The 18,387-nt window shown below is 44.2% G+C and overlaps 1 protein-coding gene across 1 annotated transcript; it reads left to right on the forward strand.

Annotated features, from left to right (window-relative positions):
• Positions 1 to 16,230: 16,230 nt before the first annotated feature.
• On the forward strand, positions 16,231 to 17,199 carry LOC135385122 (uncharacterized). Its single transcript, XM_064614300.1, has one exon. It carries the CDS (start codon positions 16,231 to 16,233, stop codon positions 17,197 to 17,199), a length of 969 nt encoding a protein of 322 aa, XP_064470370.1.
• The last annotated feature ends 1,188 nt before the right edge of the window (positions 17,200 to 18,387 follow it).

The following is an 18,387-nucleotide window of genomic DNA, read 5'->3' on the forward strand; positions in this document are numbered from 1 at the left end:
ATTCCGGCAGTGAAACCGGGTCCTCACCGTCGAGTAGATACTTGTCCAGCACAAAGCCTTTCGCAGCATCTGGCCTTGTGAAAAACTGTACCCACATGTCAACGTACACCACAATCCCGTCGGCTGCGCCAAAAATGTAGAGTTCCTCTGTAACCAGACAAAATAGGTATGTTTGCTCTCCGAAGCAAACCGTGAGATAATGATTTTATTCCCTTCTTCCTCTTTCTCTCGTGCACCAAACTTCTCCTCTCCTACGATGGTGGTGGTGGTGATGGTGAAAGGGCTCCCCTCTCCTACAAGTGTAATGTAGCCGTTGATTGTCAGCATGGTTACCGGAGCACGTTTTCCTCTCTGAGCTTCTTCTTCGTCAGAAAATGTCCCTGTTGGTGGCCATTTGGGAGCTGCTGCGTACGGAACGATTCCTAGACGCTGAGTGCGTCGCACAAACTCTCTTCCACCGCACCAGCTCCCGTGGCTCAGTGGTTAGCGTGCTAGCCATGTCACGTCGAGACTGGGAGGGTTCGAATCCCGGTGCCGGCTGTGCTGTCTGGGGTTTTTCCTGGGTTTTCCTCAGACGCTTTCAGACATATGTCGGCACAGTTCCCCTAGAAGTCGGCCCAGGACGCACATTTCCCCAGGGCGTCAGTCGTGACGTTGCCCACATACGTGAGGCCGACAACGGCAAGCCCTTTCACCGTCACCACCTCTTCCACCGCTGACAATTTTCGTTTCACCATATTTGTACTAATTTCGAAGGCAGATATACGACGTCGTTGTTGTTCAAACCGAAACCATGTACCCACGTGGTCCCGCGGGGTATGTGCTCCAAGTCGTCCACAATTCGCTGAGAGGACTGGACGTTGATGATGTAAACCCGCTTCGAAGTGATGTATCAGGCGGTCACGCCCCTCTATTTTTGCGTGGTAAGTGCGTCCCCGGTGCACTGAATACGTTTAAAAGTCGATGTGTGCATGATAGTGAGGGATCATGAGAATCGTTTCCAGCACAGTACTTGGAATTCGCGAAATTATTTCATGGTCCCTTTAAGAAGAACTATATGGATATACTTTCTCCCGAAACTGAACTATTATATAATTATTTTTTCATGAAACAGATTCGAAAGGTTCGGGATTCGTAAGATTCGCACAATCTTCCTTGGATTCGGATTCTGATTCGTAAAATTCTCGATTCGTCCCATATCTAGAAATTGTACATGCCAGTTGCGGGTTCAATCGGGACACGAGAAAACTCGCCCTTGCGACAACACTCGCCTCCCAAAAGTGAGAACCCGTGGCATTACCCAGTATTGCTAAAGGGGGAATATATTGATATTATTAAGTATGAAAGGGAAAGTTCATCAAAACAGCAAGCCCGCTTGCTGATTCAAAAGAGAGAGAACAACAAAAGTGAACAAGAGGCACTGAGACCGGCGGAGAGACTTGTAATAAAGAGCAAGTGGTCGCCAAACTGCTGTGAGAAACATTCCCCAACCTTGAAGTTTGCCGCAGTCATCGTAACCTGCAATATCCCGTACGTTTACAGTAATGAAAGGTAGCTGTTCTGAGGTTGAACACGTAAAGAGAACACACGCACACACACACACACACAAAGAAGAAAAACCGAAGTCATACGTCCGGCACCCCTCGCTGGCTGACTTTTGGCTGACTGACCGTCGTGTGCTACCGTTTTTCGCCCAAATGCGTAGGAGCAGTATCGTAGGCAGGTCGGGCTTCTCTGGTTCAACCTCCCCACACCGGGCACCGTACCTTTGATAGTGCATTTGTGCAAGGGAAATATGGGGCAAATCCTCTCCTGCATGTAAATTTCCCACAGAACCCCTCCTGAAATATTTTTCTTGTTACTCTATACAGTGTAGGAGCCCTTGCTTTTCGTAGTGTTTACAACATAGGACTGATTTCACAAAATCACGTCTCGAGGAGCTGATTTAGAAGTGATGGCTAGCGCGCAGATGCGGCCACTTCAGAACGTTCCAGTTGTCCTGGCCGCGGCTAGGTTTTTCGTCATCCCGAAATGGAAATGTGCCCTTGTGTCTCTGTCCACAACTGATGGGGGTCCCTGGTCGTATGTTTCCACAGACTTCAACAACCAGCTTTCGGACATTTCGCAGTCCCGCTGGAAGACCTCGTACCAAGGGCAAAGTCAACGAAATATAGTTTATGGACCTTTTGTTATTCGCTTTCAGGGATCCTGACTGATGCATCTGCTTTCTTCGTTGTTTTAGTTGCTTCCTTGCATGATCAGCGCCTTCTTGGATTAGGCTTTCTCCTATCCCGTTTATTTATTTCTGTTCATCCTCCCAGTCTCGCGATATACTTCACCCAAACTTATTGCTGTACATTTTTAATAACTATGCAACGCATTGTTCTTCCAGGTTGTTTTGGAAATAAAAGCAACCTAATTTATCTAGCGGATGATGTCAGCTGACAAATCAGCAATTGACAAAAGGATAAAAAACAGAAGACCAGATTTGTTTTGCTGTATCTGGTTTGTCTTCTAGGTATTTGCCAGGCTTGGAGGCGGATGGCCTTATTTTGGGGCGGGACAGGAAGTGGGGTTGAGGCTGAGCGAAAGCAGCAGAAATCTCAAGTCAAGCACAGTGGCATCACTAGGAGGTCTGGGGGTGGGGTGCGATCCGCAATAGGGGGTGCGACGGAAGAGGGTGATACTGTGACTTTACCCTTAATATCAGATATCCTTTGAGGGCACTTGGTTTTGTGGTACACCGCACTTTTTGACTTTTCTGGACACAGTCTGAATTCGATCCTTATTGTGAAGGGGCTCATTATTTCGTTCCCGCATCAGAACCAGCAATGGGGTAGAGTATCGCCTCCAGCGATGGAACACCCCACCCCATTCATCGTCTTAAAATAAAGTTGTTGTTCTTGTTGTTGAAAATCAAAATGCCACCCTTGCGATGGAAATCGATTAGTAGTCGAAAGAACGATTAGAAAAAATTGAGAAAGAGCGAATAGTCCCTTTTCCGGCTCCATGCTGGAAACGCACAGGGCGGACCCGTTAGAGGCCCATTCGAAGAAAGAAAATATTTTCTCAACTATTTCTACGTTTTATCTAGAGGTCCTTTTAACAAATGTATACAATGCTGGTGTGATCCCAGACGAATGGAAGGTAGCCAAAATAATTGCAATCCCCAAAAAAAGCCTGGTGAATCAGCAATTGAAAACCACAGGCCGATCTCGTTACTTCTTGTTCCACGGTGTTTGATCACGTTCTTCCTTCACATGTGTCAAACTTTTTGACGAGGAATAATCTTATCAGTCATGCCCGGTATGGCCTCAGGAAGGGGTCATCGACCGTCACTGTTAGTAGGGTTTATTCACTATCTCTCTGTGTCTGTTGACAATAACAAACAAATTGATGTAATATTCCTTGACCTTGAAAAGGCATTCGACAGGGTGTCACATGCTTATCTCCTTCTGAAACTTCGTGCAGTGTTAAAAAATCCCCAGCTTCTGGCCTGCCTAGAGTCTTACTTAACGCATAGACGTCAGTTCGTCCACGCCGAAAGCAGAAGATCCCCCATGTTACCAGTCGCCTCGGGCGTATCGTAAGGGTCAGTTTTGGGCCCGCTGTTGTTCCTCGTTTACATCAACGAGTAACGAGGGAGATCCGTGTTAATGTCAAACTCTTTGCTGACCATTGTACCCTGTACACGGAGGTTAACAGTACATGCGATCAAGTAGAGCTCCAAAATGGTATCGACTCTGTCGTTGCTTGGTGTACAGATGTCTTTGAATGCGCCAAAGAGTGTGAAGATGAGCATCACTCGCATCAAATCAGCAAGAAATCGATATTTGACTACCCCTACAAGATGAAGGACCAAGTACTGGCTTCCGTCAGAGAGTACACATATCTGGGCGTTATCGTATAAGATGATCTCCGCTAGGACCGTTATCTTCACACGTAATAGGTAGGGCTAACCAGAGGCTGTTTTATATGAGAAGGACCTTCAAAGATTCCAATCGTACCTCTCGGCAACTTGCTTATGTAACACTTGTCCACTCTGTCTTAGATTATGCGTCGGTAGCATGGTTTCCCGTAACTAACAGCGCATTAGAGGGCATAGAAAAAGTTCAGAGAAGGGCTGCTCATTTTTATATTTAACCAGTTTTCTCGTACGTCTTCTCCGACTGAACTCTTAGCTGCGGCAGCCTTCCCTCCCTCGAAGTGAGAACCAAAATCCAGCGCTTAAAGTTGCTTTGGAGTATCTGCTATGACCAAACCTGTATCCAGGCGAATGAATATGCACGTCTTTCTCAGCGGGGTAGTTCACGTCTGAAGCACGCAGAGCACTTCGAGCAATATAGGTTCCGTTACAACTTCTGAAGAATTCGGTTTTTCCTCTGACAATAGATGTCTGGAACCACTTACCCGCGGATGTTGTTGCGAGTGACACACTGCCACCTTTCGTTGAGGCTGTCACTAGTCTGTTTGTTTTTATTTTTCGGGTACACAGCAACTCATAAAACACTGTCATTTTCTAGCAACTAGTTTTATATAATATAGAGTGTTCCTTCTACTCTTATGTATTTCTTCTTTTTTTCCTTTTGTTCAAGATGTTCCAATGGGGAATGCCCCTCCTTCCACGGCATTATGCCAGAAGTTAATTTAAAAGAAGAAAAAAAATTAAATTTCAAAAAACACCCTCGAGATTTTTTGATATTGCGTACATGAAGGTTGCCTCTACAAAATGGTACGTTTTTGGCTCGCTACTTCGGCCTCTTCATTTCGTATTTTTCGGTTCGATGTAGGCTATTTTCTGAAAAATTGTTAATTTGCCGATTTTTCCTGCAACGACTGTTCGAGCTGCTGAGCTGGCAATTTTTCGCTGTGAAGTACTCAGCGTCTGCTTGCTTGAGAAAAATATTCATCAAAATTCGAATGGTATATTTCCAGTAAAAAATCGAAAATGAAAGCAAAAAGTTCATTTTTTGTTGCTTGCACAAACCCTCACTCTTCGAACATGTGAAGCTGAATTTCGGGCACAGCACGAAATATGTAATTCCGTTTCAAACGACGCAAACGGCACGTTTCTATGATGTCTCAAAGCGTCGCAGCTGCCTGACAAGCTGGGGGTAGTTTTCGTACAAACGGCGCCCGACGCGTAGCGGCCAAACGCCGCAGGTTTCGGTAGAAATAATTTGCGGTATGTCATTACGTATGGCTGTAAACATCCACAATTTTTTTCGTAACATTCCGTGATCTGCGAGCAGGGTCTCTGATTGATTGATTTAAAAAAAATGGAGATGTTAGTCTCGAGCCACTCGGGACTGGCTACTCCAGGACGCGTTATTAAGAAAAGAAAGGGAAACTACACAAATCCCGACGCTTTAAAACGGAATGGAAACAGAATAAATGCGAACATCACCACCTAGCTTGGCACCAAAAGCGACATCTCAATGCACAAAAACAAAGAGTGTAACAATGTGTCAGAGAGGTCCGTCGAGAGACGAGGGTCTCTTGATTCTTTGGCGTGGAATCGGCCACTTACCAAAAGTGCAGCTGGTAAAAGTCTGGCTTTAGGAAGTCGTGGAACACCTGAAACAAAGCAGGACTCGAGAATTCTGTCGAGTACTTTAGTTTTTCTTTGTTGTATTATAGAGCGTCATATGCCGGGTCAATCTTGGTGGTTCTAACTTTCAAGGAGAATTCTTTCACCTTTTGATAGGTTGCTTGCTCTTGTGATGTTAGGCTTTCAGTTTTTGCTTCGGATGATACTATGTTATTTTTTTAGGTTTTCTATTATTTCATCTTTCTCTTTTGATTTTTCAAATTTCAAAGAGCAGCAATTTTCTCAGTCAGTGCCGCTTTTTTATTATATGATGCCGCATAACAGTGGTGATTATTGACCACACATGGTTCAGTGGACGTCTCTAATGGAGGTGCTTCTTCAGTTTGCAGAGGAGCATGAGTGGTGATAGCACTTTCTTCATTGCATACTTCAGTACATGCAGGACTTGCATAAATGTCAGAAGAGATCTCTGCGAAGCAAATAGATGTGGTGTAGCTTGAGTCCTCATTTGTTGTGAGTCCAGGACTGCTGGCTAGAGGCTCTGTAGTTGTTCGGTATTTTGAGGTGCCTTTGCAGGTTGCAGTCGTAAGCTGCGGGGCTTGACGGGTTTGGATTGTAGCTTGTGAGGGAAAATACTGGGAATGTTGTCTGTACGTCACGTGTTCGGTAGGCGCCTACGGTGTTGGGCGGTAGGCCGGAAAAGTGATTACCTGTGAAACAATATCAGTTGCTTGTAAACGACACCACAACAATGTGCACATTATTGTTACTACACAGGATAATCCATTTCGACTGTGTGCATAGAGAACAGCGGGCATAATCATGCAGGAATGTGTTCCTACTGGCTGCTTTATGCCAACAAGCGGCTTTTCTACACAGGCACAACGCGAAGCGTCATACAGTAAATCCTGTCAAAGGGCACTAACAAGAGGAATTAGTTACTTTTCCGATCATAAGTTTTACTTCGGAATAGTAAGAGGTATAAACAGGTTAGCAAAAAGGAAATGAAAGATTAGCCTTGAACGAATTGAAGCCACAATTATTTTGCGTATCGAGAAAAAAAACAGTACAATTACACAGGCTTAACGTAACAAAATTACAATTTACTTCAACAGACTTTTCGTCCCCTATGCAGGAGACATCACCAGTGTGGGCACACACAACAGAATGACACAATCACTACTTGAGGAGGTCGCTGTACATGTCCGGGAGAGGGCCGCGATTCACATTGCAGGCAAGTGGGTCACGCCGTATATGCACCGACTCTAGAAGCTTCCTAGGACCCCACCTTTGTTCACGAGCCAGGGGCCCTATTCCGAGCTACCGATTGCGCGTGACCGACACTGTCGGTAGGCGAGGATCGCTCGCTCTCGATCGACCTTGTGGGAACGACCCATGCAACTTTTGATATTCCGACGGCGCGTCTAACGATAGCGTGCTTGAATCGCGAGGTGCACCGCACGAGCAATCGAGCTGTTTGCAACACTGATCTCTATAGTAATAGGCCGGATAGCGGATTGAGGGTGCAACCGTACGGTCGCCGGCCGCCATCTTGGGAAGCTCAAAACGTTGCCGTCCGCCACTCAGCTGCATTATGTGCTTGCGCCTTTGCGTAGCACTTTTGTGGTGTCATGCCCGCATGCTGTGGTTATGGGTGTGCTGACCGTACTGGCAAGGCACCGGGGACGACATTTCACAAGTAAGTGACATGGGGGCCTATTCCGATCTATGTCGGTAGCGCGAACGTGTCGTTCGGGAGCGAGAACACGTGGTATGTGACGCAACGTAACGCTATCGAAGAGAATTTGGTATTCCCTGCGCTCCAAACGCGTCGCCCGTAAGCGACGGTGTCGCTCACGGGAACGACAGCCTCCACCCTGTCGATATGGTGGATGATACTGTCGTTAAGCGGAGCGAGAGCTGTCAAGACGGCTGCAAGTTACTTCGCGTGGCTAAACACAATCACGGTTGGCGCCGGTGTTTAGATCGGGCGACAACGGGTTTGTATCAGATGAAACGCCTTTATTGAAACCACTTTGCCACAGAGACAATTCTCCACCCCCTATCATACATATCAAACAATACACAAAGGTCTGCCTAAAGCTTACATTTCTCCACTTGTTAACTGTCCTGACAGCTCCTTCTCTGGGAATTTAATATCGCGACTGATCCTGCCCACTGATTCTAATTGCGTGTAGGTCGTCAACAAAATGTCCGTGACTAAAGTGCGGTGCTCTATGACGAACAGCAACACAATTTCATATTATTCGTGCACTGAGCGAGAAGCGCGAGACTTCTCCATCGTCAACGCGTCGTCGTCGTCGTCTGCTTCCAAAATAAGGCATTCCGCGTGATTCTCCTCCTGCTACACTATTGGCTCAGAGTGCAACGTCTCGTTCCCAGACGTCTTAACCTCTACCGACAGTCAACAAATCAAGCGCACTGTCGTTAAAAGCTACATGGGAATACCAAAAGTGGCAGATGTCGTTCCCGGTGCTCGTTATCGTCTTCTACCGATACTCCTCTATCGACACCGTCCCTGCCGCTCGACAGCGGCTCGGAATAGGGCCCATGGTTTTACAAATAAATGTGATTTATTAGTCCACGAGCGGAGTGACAAAACGTTGCTGTTGATGCATGTGCGCGGCACTTTGTGAATCGTATCTCAAGATCTAAGCGTTAAACTTTAAGCCGTACGTTATCTGCATAGAGTCATTGTGATAGTCTAGCCTTCCTGCAGTTCACGGGTATGGTCTCGGCACTCAGCAAGCGTTGAAGTGCGCTTGTCAGCTGTGATATCTACGGCTCAGTTTGTTGGTCACGGTATCGACGATTGCTTGCTTGGATTAGCCTTGTCATCCCTTCCGTAATTGATGGCATAAATTGTTCAATGCAGGTTCCCTCACGGCCGCCCAGAACATTAAAACAAAGGGTGCGGTAAATGTCAGGCGAAAGGACTGGACGCCGTCGACGACATCACTGGTATGCAGCAAACATTTTAAAAACAAATGCTTCGACAGAACGGGCCAAACCGTTCGACTGAGGCCTGACGCTGTGCCCAACAAGTTCGACTTCCCAGAACACCTCCAGAAAGTAATAATGCATGCGACATATGTAGAGGCCAGATTTATATCCACTAAAAGCTAGTTGAACACACATGCATGAAAAACTCATTTATCTTGCTCAAAATATGTACCTCTAGGAATTCACTTGCATGCATTTAAAATACGCAACAAACTCACTGGGGCAAAAGTATCTTACTTTATGTAGTGTACAAAAAGTATGCAGAGTTGAAAGCATAGATCGAGAAGTTGCCCGTCAAAAGAAACCCGTTACAAAGTTACCGTGTGAAAAATGCAACTAAGTTATTCAGCCCGAAACGTAGCTTGAAACGTTACAGAGTTACTTAAAAAAAAGAACGAGTTGCTCCCAAGTTACTTCGGACACAAAGTAACACTACACAGGTGCAGCTGAGTTCGATCCTGAGTTGCCTGCGTTGAGTTTTCGTTTATGTCAGTAGTATATATGGGTTGGGAGAGAAACTGGATGAGAGTTAGCTATATGGGTGTCTGGTTCGAACCCCACAGCGTCTGGGACACCGTCGCGTATTTTCCCTGCGCGGCGCCAGTGCGGAGGGTTGTTCGCGCGCTTATCGGCTAGGGGAGGGCTGCGTGCGCGTTTACCCTCTCACATTTTTCAGCCTGGGCCAACTTCTTTCGTCATTTTTCAATCTGCGCCGACTTTTTTCGCGACTTTTTCCCGTGCGCGACAGGCGGCGCTTGGGTGGAGGGCTGCTGCGGTGGGCGGAGCGTGGCCGGAGGGTTGCGTGAGCGCTTACTTGCTCACATTTTTCAGCCTGGGCCGACTTCTTTCATCATTTTTCAATCTGTGTCGACTTCAATCGCAATTTTTTTCCCGATACAGCAGGTGTGCAGTAGGCGATTTACATGCAAAGGATAGCCATACACAAAAGTACAAGTGAAAATATATTTATTAAAGACAATAGTGTCAGGAATTATGTTATGACTCCGTGTGAAGGAGAAAAACTCAGCCAAAAAATCTGATGCAATAACATTGAAGGGATATTTTATTAGTGATAATCACGCAAGTTTTCAATTAAGCAGAAGGAGTAGCACATTTTAATCAAAGAAGACATTTTTAATCAATACGATTACAATCAAAATTAAAAGTTTTATTATATAATCATTATACGTGACCACCATAGTGGAGTTTTAATTACAAAGTTCTGATATGTAACTTCAAGAACAATAGCTGGGCTGACTTCTCTAGCGATTTTTTATTATTTTTTTCAGCGCGCGGTTGGTGGCGCGCAGGTGAGGGGCTGTCCGGGTGCTTACTAGCAGGTCGACGGTGCGCCCTGGGCCGACTTCTTTGGCGATTTTTCCGCATGGGCCGACTTCTCTAGCGATTTTTTTTTCAGCGCGCGGTGGGTGGCGCGCAGGTGAGGGGCTGTCCGTGTGCTTACAAGCGGGTTGAAGAGCTGACCGTACACTTATGATTGTACACAGTGGACTGACTTCTTTGGCTATTTTTCAGCCTGGGCCGAATTCGTTCGCATTTTTTTCATGCGGCGCGCAAGTAGGGGCATGCACACTGACAACATCGGACCACATCTTTGTCGATTTTTCACCCTGGGACGACTTCGTTCGCAATTTTTTGTCGGGTGGTGCGTGTATCAAAATTAAAAGATTTATTATAAAAAGTCTAACATGAGCAACCTAGCGGAGTTTTAATTACAAAGTTCTAATATGTAACTTCAAGAACAATAGATAATATTCCATTGTGACACATTTAATCAAAGAAGATATTTTTAATCACTATGATTACAATCAAAATTAAAAGTTTTATTATAAAAAGTCTAACATTATTATATGTGAGCACCATAGCAGAGTTTTATTTACAAATTTCTAATAGGTATAGTTAATTGTGAACAGCAGAGAACGTGGAAGACCATGAGACACGAACACGAGAGGAAATAAAATCTATAACAATACATTGGTTAATCAAAAACAACAGAGGAGGAGATTATCATTTTTAACTATCATAAAATCATCCTCGTGACTTCCCCATACAATTTTCATTCTAAGAGACACTACAAACCTTAAATTGTTTTATGAATTCAACACAGAAAATATATTAAAATATGAACTTCACCACATAGTACGCTCCAAGCCAGCAATCAACTCTAATAATATCTGCCCTGATTTGTTGAAAACGGGAGGCGTACACCTGACAGTTACGAACATTTTCGAGCAAAATAGGGAAGATTATTCCAACATTACACAATTAATCATTTTCTTATTAAGTAAACAGCATAGACATACGGAAATAATGACAAAAACGATCAACAGCTAATAGAGAACCAGAACACATCACATAAACAACAGACACATGCAGGAAAATAAATGGAAAAGAATCTATCAAAACGATCAACATGCACGGATGAATGGCAGAAAAAACACTTTGAACAGCACATGATGAATAATTTAATACAGCACAGAGCTAACGCTGAATAGCAGAGAAACAATCTAAATGGTGCATCTGCCAACGTGTAAACAACAGACAGGAAAATATTACTGAAACAAGATCAACAGATAATAGAGAGCCAAAATCCAACACGTAAACAAGAGGTACACAAAGGATAAATAGTTGAAGAACAATCTAACAAAACAAGAAACATGCATGGATGAATAGCAGAGAAACACTCTAAACGGTGCATCTACCAACGGTAAACAACAGACACATGCAGGAAAATAATTGAAAAAGAATCAATCAAAACGATAAACATGCACGGATGAATAGCAGAGAAACGCTTTGAACGATGCATCTGCCAACATGTAAACAACACACAGGAAAATAATAGCAAACATTACAATTTGATATAATATATCTTTTCAAATATCATAAAATCAACCTAGCGAGCTAACAATATAGAATTTTCATCTTACTCAAGCACTATAAACATCACCTTGACAGAGGTATCCAAACACGCAGCACAAGTAAGCTTTCCACTATACAACCAGACTGCAGCCCGGCGGGGTCACTCTTTCCCTCTATGCAGCCCGGTGGGGTCACTCTTTCCCTCTATGCAGCCCGGTGGGGTCCATCTCTCCATCTATACAGCCCAAAGCCAGCCAGTTGTCAATCTGTGAAGTGGGGAAACCCTCTCTCTTTTTCACATTCTTTCCACCGAAAGGAAATATTCTTAGGACCAGTGTACAGAGGCGAAATTTTTTATTGATTGCAAATAGACATTGGAATTATTCGACTCTCAAGAATACAATAAGAATTCTATCAAAAACAATAGCACGCAAAAAATCTAAGAATAGACGTTTATGTCAGTGCAAACTGATTTTAGAGAAACTTTATCTAAGCAAACGAGAAAATATTATCGGCGCAAACAATACCAAATGAGAAACGATGCATTATAATGTATTTCATATCTGACACAACTATTATGCATACACTATTCTCAACTCACAAAATATCAATCGAGTGATCATCTGAAGCAAAAAAGAGAAAGTCAAATTTATTCAATGATAGAAAGAATACTCATTCGAAAACGAGAAACAAATTTAATTACATATTTTTTATGATAACTTTGCAATACATGCAGAAGCCGCAAACAAGTCATCTGAAATGCAAATTATTGTGTTTGCTATAGCGGAAATCAACGCACACAACTTAAAAATACATTCCCAACTAATAGAATATTTTTATTAATATCAATCGAGTGATCATCTGAAACAAAGTCAAAAGCAGTAATTAATTTAGGCAAACATTTTCCATAACCACGCAGCGCAAATATACATCACAGAAACACGTCTTTTTCATTCAGGACCAACTAGTGGAAACGAAGTGAGAGAGGGAAGCTGAGTTCCCGTACACTTTCGTTAAGGTTACACCCGCAGGGAGTAGGGGAATCCAACAACGGTCTTGGTATACAAAGCTATAAACCGACTCCAGCAAGTCAAGTTAGGGAAGGATGGACTCTAGCGCTGCCTTGTACATAGAATCATTGAAAGCAAACATTTTTTTCCTTACACATCACATCTTTTTGTAAATTGAATTTCATAATTCTCACGGCAGGTGGAACATTCTAAACGCGATAATAAATTTTTAATAAATAAAATTACCACCAATATGATTTAATTAAATGTCGAGGCGCACTACAAAACAGAACAGACAATTGCTATACATTGAAGAGATGGACGGATTTTGTACTCGTTACCATACGTCATGGGAGGACCTGATAAAAAGCTGCTTCGAAAAAGAGGAGCCGCGAAACGATTCATTTATCGCTGCATTTCAATACGTCCTAGACATGGTCGTATTCGGAGATATGGCACAAATTATGTAATTCAAGATGCGAGAACTTGTATGCCGAATATACAATAGTTATAAAAATATTTGCACGTCATCATCGGAAGGACCACTTGGGTTGATGGTGGAGTTTTTGAGGTTTGCTAACGAAGAATTGAAATACACTAGACCAAACGTAATTGTAATCATTGCAATGGGTATTGCATTAATTAAGAAAACAATCAGATCAAATTATCATATACAAGCAGTCTATATCGCACGATTCATTACGGATTTGTTGAAATTACACCTAACGGTTGAAATGGAAAGTACATAAAAAATCTTATCACGTGGTATATTCCACCCTAGAACCTCTACAGATTTATTTTATTCTACCAGTCAAGGATGTCCAATGAACAGAAGTTCAATATTGTCGTGCAAGGTCTGATGTATCATCACTTATTGAAACTCAACAAACATATCAATTGCGGTGGGCCACCGGACGATTTTCATCTAATACTCTCTTGTACGCCATTCAAGAATCTTCATACAAAGAAAGGAAGCATCAATAAGAGACTGTGCAACTTCGTCGCAACAAAGTGCAAGTTGTTGAAGCAATACAAACACGACGACAACATACCACCTGCGTTAATCAACGCTGGATTCAAGCGCCCAATAACCAGAATAAATTACTTGACGTCTTCGGAATTCATCAATCAAGACAACAAACGAAAACTTCGGAGTTTGGAATAGAATTGTAATTTATCGAAATAAACAAGTGTATAATTGAAATAATAATTGTATTCTTTGTCATCATTGTAATGTATTCTACACAGCGCAACGAAAACAGCTTATGAACAGGTTGAAGATTGCTAAGGAGACACTACGTACAAGGATCTTCGCATGGAATCAGCGCTGGCAATCAAAGAGATTTTTACACGACCACACTCTATACAACACCGACGCCCGAAGGAAAGAATTGTAGAAGAATCGATAATAGAAATTTAGAGTCATGTTACATCAATCTTTGCTTACAAAGAGGATCACTAATATTTTGCGAAAGCTTATTTTACGAATTAAATTGCACAGTGTATATATTTTCTCAAACTATTGGACAGTTGACAATACTATATTGAAAGGAATCTATTATCAAATGACGCGAAGGTGGAGTCTACATTTCTAATCATCATAACATGCGGCACACAATTCCAATAAGATTTTGGGAGAATCGAATCACACAACTGTCATCAGAAATATTTAATTGCTATACAATGAAGATGAGCACTATGCATAAGATATGTAATTATAATAAGTAAATATTCCTTTTGCAAACTTAACCAAAGCAGCACACATAAACGTAGCTTCAATTCACAGAATGTACCCGAGGTTTTTAATTAGCCATACTGAAAAACTATGAGTCTATTCGATATGTCACGGCATATGAGGCACTACAGTTGGAAGGACATACATTAATTTTAGAAGATTTTAGCTCATAATGAATCAAAACGCAATCTCAAACACCAAAGGTTCGTGTTTAAATTTTCAAAGTCAAAACTGTACACTCTTTCTTGCATTTTTTTTAAGATGTAGATTAAAAAGCTGTCTATATAGTCACACATTGTATACATGATATTTGTTTGTACATTAATTGATAAAATTTATCAGATCACATTCCGGTGCAGTGGAGACTATCAGTAAGTGTTTAATTAAAATTTGAACTGCTACCGCAATTTACGAACTGAGTTGTAGAAAGCGTAATTTCACAGCTTTAGCTGGCTCACTTTGATACGCGAAGGTTTTAAGAAATCTTTTGCGATGACAAAGAATTTAATCGAGTGTATTGATGTTTTCTATATACTCTATAACGTAATGTGAATTCTCCACGACGTGAATAGTAAAAGTTACGAATATTTTTCGAACAAAATTTACTTAAAACTCGGAGAAAGGGTCACCCGCGTCGTCGAATGCGTTGCGGCAACACGCCGGGCAGCGTTTCCCGGACACCATTCCGAAACCGAACGCGATTCGGCGCCCAACGCGTTAACGCGGCATCCCACGCGAGCGTGTTGCTTTCTTCCGGAAACGGGTTCGTCGACGCGGGTGACCCTTTCTCCGAATTTTAAGTAAATTTTGTTCGAAAAATATTCGTAACTTTTACTATCCACGTCGTGGAGAATTCACAAGTTACGAATATTTTTCGAACAAATTTTAATTAAACACTTACTGATAGGCTCCACCGGAATGTGATCTGATAAATTTTATCAATTAATGTACAAACAAATATCTTGTATACAATGTGTGACTATATAGACAGCTTTTTAATCTACATCTTAAAAAAAATGTAAGAAAGAGTGTACAGTTTTGACTTTGAAAATTTAAACACGAACCTTTGCTGTTTGAGATTGCGTTTTGATTCATTATGAGCTAAAATCTTCTAAAATTAATGTATGTCCTTCCAACTGTAGTGCCTCATATGCCGTGACATATCGAATAGACTCACAGTTTTTCAGTATGGCTAATTAAAAACCTCGGGTACATTCTGTGAATTGAAGCTACGTTTATGTGTGCTGCTTTGGTTAAGTTTGCAAAAGGAATATTTACTTATTATAATTACATATCTTATGCATAGTGCTCATCTTCATCCGGCACGGCACGCACGCGCTAAGCACGGACGTCGCTTTCTATCGCTCAAGCTGTAAACTAGGCTTAGTTCTGAAATACTTCTACTGCACCGTTAAGGTCTTCCTTCGGTCCACCCTTGGGCCTGTGGTGTCTCCAGCCTGCCTATGGAAGGCGGGCGAGAGACTCCGCGAGCTCCGGCAAGGCAGGCAAGAGTCTTACGGAGATCCAGAAGTCGATCGCCTGTTGGGCGTTCCCCTCCTGCAAGTCCAACTGGTGCAAATCCACCCGCTGCGAATCCACCAGCTGCAAGTCCACCCGCTGCAATTCCACCTGCTGCAAGTTCGATTGGCGCAAGTTGTGCTGATTTTCAGATGGCAGAGGCAAGTGGCTCTCATAATCAGTGGCGTATCTAGAGCTACCTGCGCCCATGGCAACATGGTTAACATGTTGTCCTTGGAGATGCGTTTTCGTGTTGTCCGCACTAGGTTTCACACTATAACCTCTCTAATGGCGGGTGCTTTAGATCATTTATGAATGTGCCAGGTTGAGTACCCGACCTGGCACATTCACATCCGACCACATAATAGCGCCCCTGTTCACCTGGCGCCCATGGCACCTGTCCACACCTGCCACACCCTAGATACGCCACTGCTCATAATCCTGAGCTTTCGCACCGTGACTGGTCGGAGACCACAATCCCATACAACCCCGGGAGGGACCCTGTAGATGATGAGATGGGGGACCGCTTTACGTTGGTCACATATAGAAAGAATCGGCCAAAAGGAATACCTGTGCTGTTCAAGCCCGTCGACGTCAGCCGTTCCTTCTGGAAAGTAAACCCAAACGATGTGGCTAGAGACGTCTGGACTGCTGCGCAAGAGGCAATCCCCCACCATCGCATAAACAAGGATGGCAGCTTGTGTGTTTTTGTGAAGTCTGAGGGAGCTGTATCTAACCTCTTGGCGCTTGAGTTTGTAGCAGGGATTGCGGTATCTGTCTCAATACCGTCCTCCTACGTGTCCAATATGGGTAAGATCTATGATGTCCCTCTGGACTATGACAACGGAGACCTTGCCTTATACCTGGAGAGAGAAGGCGTCATCTCTGCACGCCGGCAAGTCCGTCATGTTTACCACGAGGACGGTACCGACAGCTACATTCCTCTTCGGAGCGTTATCCTTACGTTTAAGCCCACCCTGAAGCTTCCCGACAAGGTACACTTGGGATTTGGCACACATGACGTTTATGAGTACGTGGATGGCCCAGTCCAATGTTATAACTGCCAGCGTTTCGGCCATCTCGCGCGCAACTGCCGCTGGCCCACACGATGCAAGATTTGCTCAGGCTCGCACACCCTTCAGGATTGCACTGCGCGGCGTGAGCCAAAGTGCTCAAACTGTGGTGGACCACATGCGGCCTCACATTCTCTGTGTCCTCGGAAGAGATCGGCGATCCAGCGCTTCCAGACGGATGTACTCCCCAGCGTAGGCCGACCTGTGGTCAGTAGTAGCAACGATGCCCCGGTGGAAACAGCGCCATGCAAACAACAAACGACTGCTGCGGCGAAGTCCCGTAAGAGAAAGCGTCGCCCAGGTCGGACTCAGCGGTCTCTGAACCGCAACCAAGAGCCCATGCTGGAGCTGGATGCCAGGACTCCTCTCCCGTCGTCGTCTCCTTTGCGTGAGTCCTACACTGTAAACTGAAAAACACCCTTATGGGTGTAAATGGCTTGTCCTATAACTGACACCTCTTTTTACACCATATGGTCTCAGACCACCCTTTTCAGAGGGTGTATGCTGTGTAAGACACCCTTTGAAAGGGTGCTTTTCCTTGAAAATGCTTTCTTTTGCACCCTTTAAACACCCTTCTAGGAGGGTGTAAAGTTGTTAAACACCCTCCTAAAAGGGTGTTTAAAGGGTGCAAAAGAAGGCGTTTTCAAGGAAAAGCACCCTTTCAAAGGGTGTCTTACACAGAATACACCCTCTGAAAAGGGTGTTCTAAGACCATATGGTGTAAAAAGAGGTGTCAGTTATAGGACAAGCCATTTACACCCATAAGGGTGTTTTTCAGTTTACAGTGTATGCTGCTGTCGCAGAGCGGGCCGCGGTCCCCCAGATGAGTACACGTAGGAATCGAATGACGCCGACCCAGCGACAGCAACCAAGTCGAATGGCAACGAGTCGTGATGACTCGGCAGCGGTGCTACTTCCCTTGGTCATAGCGGTTCTCAAGGCACTTTTGGCTGCTTTTCCGGGTGCTGCGGGTCTACCAGAGGTGCAGGCCTTGCTTGCGACCGAAAGGCTGCTAACAGCAAGGCATGGAACACCTGTATAGGCGGGCTACCCTCCTCCAATGGAATGCGCGTGGTCTGCGCACGAAGCTCCCGGACCTCAAGTTGTTTCTGTTGAAATATCAGACTCCCCTTCTGGCCATAAGTGAAGCATATGTGAAGTCGGACTTTCGTCTTAGTGGCTACAACGTTTTTGGTCTACCCAGCGTGTCAGTGTGGAGAACAGTGCTCTGTGTGCGGCGTGACTTGACTGCAACGCAGATACACCCGGTGGGGCCACTGCCGTTCGACCTTGTGCATTGCAGAGTTCAGCTTGGAAGAACTACATAGTCTGTTCTAAGTATGTATGCTCCGCCGTCCGTCCCGGTGACAATGCATGACTTACGGTCGGCTCTTGGTGGATTGGGTGCTCCCTCGCTTGTAGTTGGTGACATAAATGCGCACCATCCTATGTGGGGAAGCCGTAAGCGCGATGGCAAGGGGTCTCTGCGGTGCGACGTCATTGAAGATCTTGACCTCTGTGTCTTGAATGATGGGTCTCCAACATTCTTGCGTCGAGACTTCTCGACGGACGCACTAGACGTTTCGCTGTGTTCCAGGG

This window comes from Ornithodoros turicata, chromosome 1, assembly GCF_037126465.1.
Source record: "Ornithodoros turicata isolate Travis chromosome 1, ASM3712646v1, whole genome shotgun sequence".
NCBI lineage: Eukaryota > Metazoa > Arthropoda > Arachnida > Ixodida > Argasidae > Ornithodoros > Ornithodoros turicata.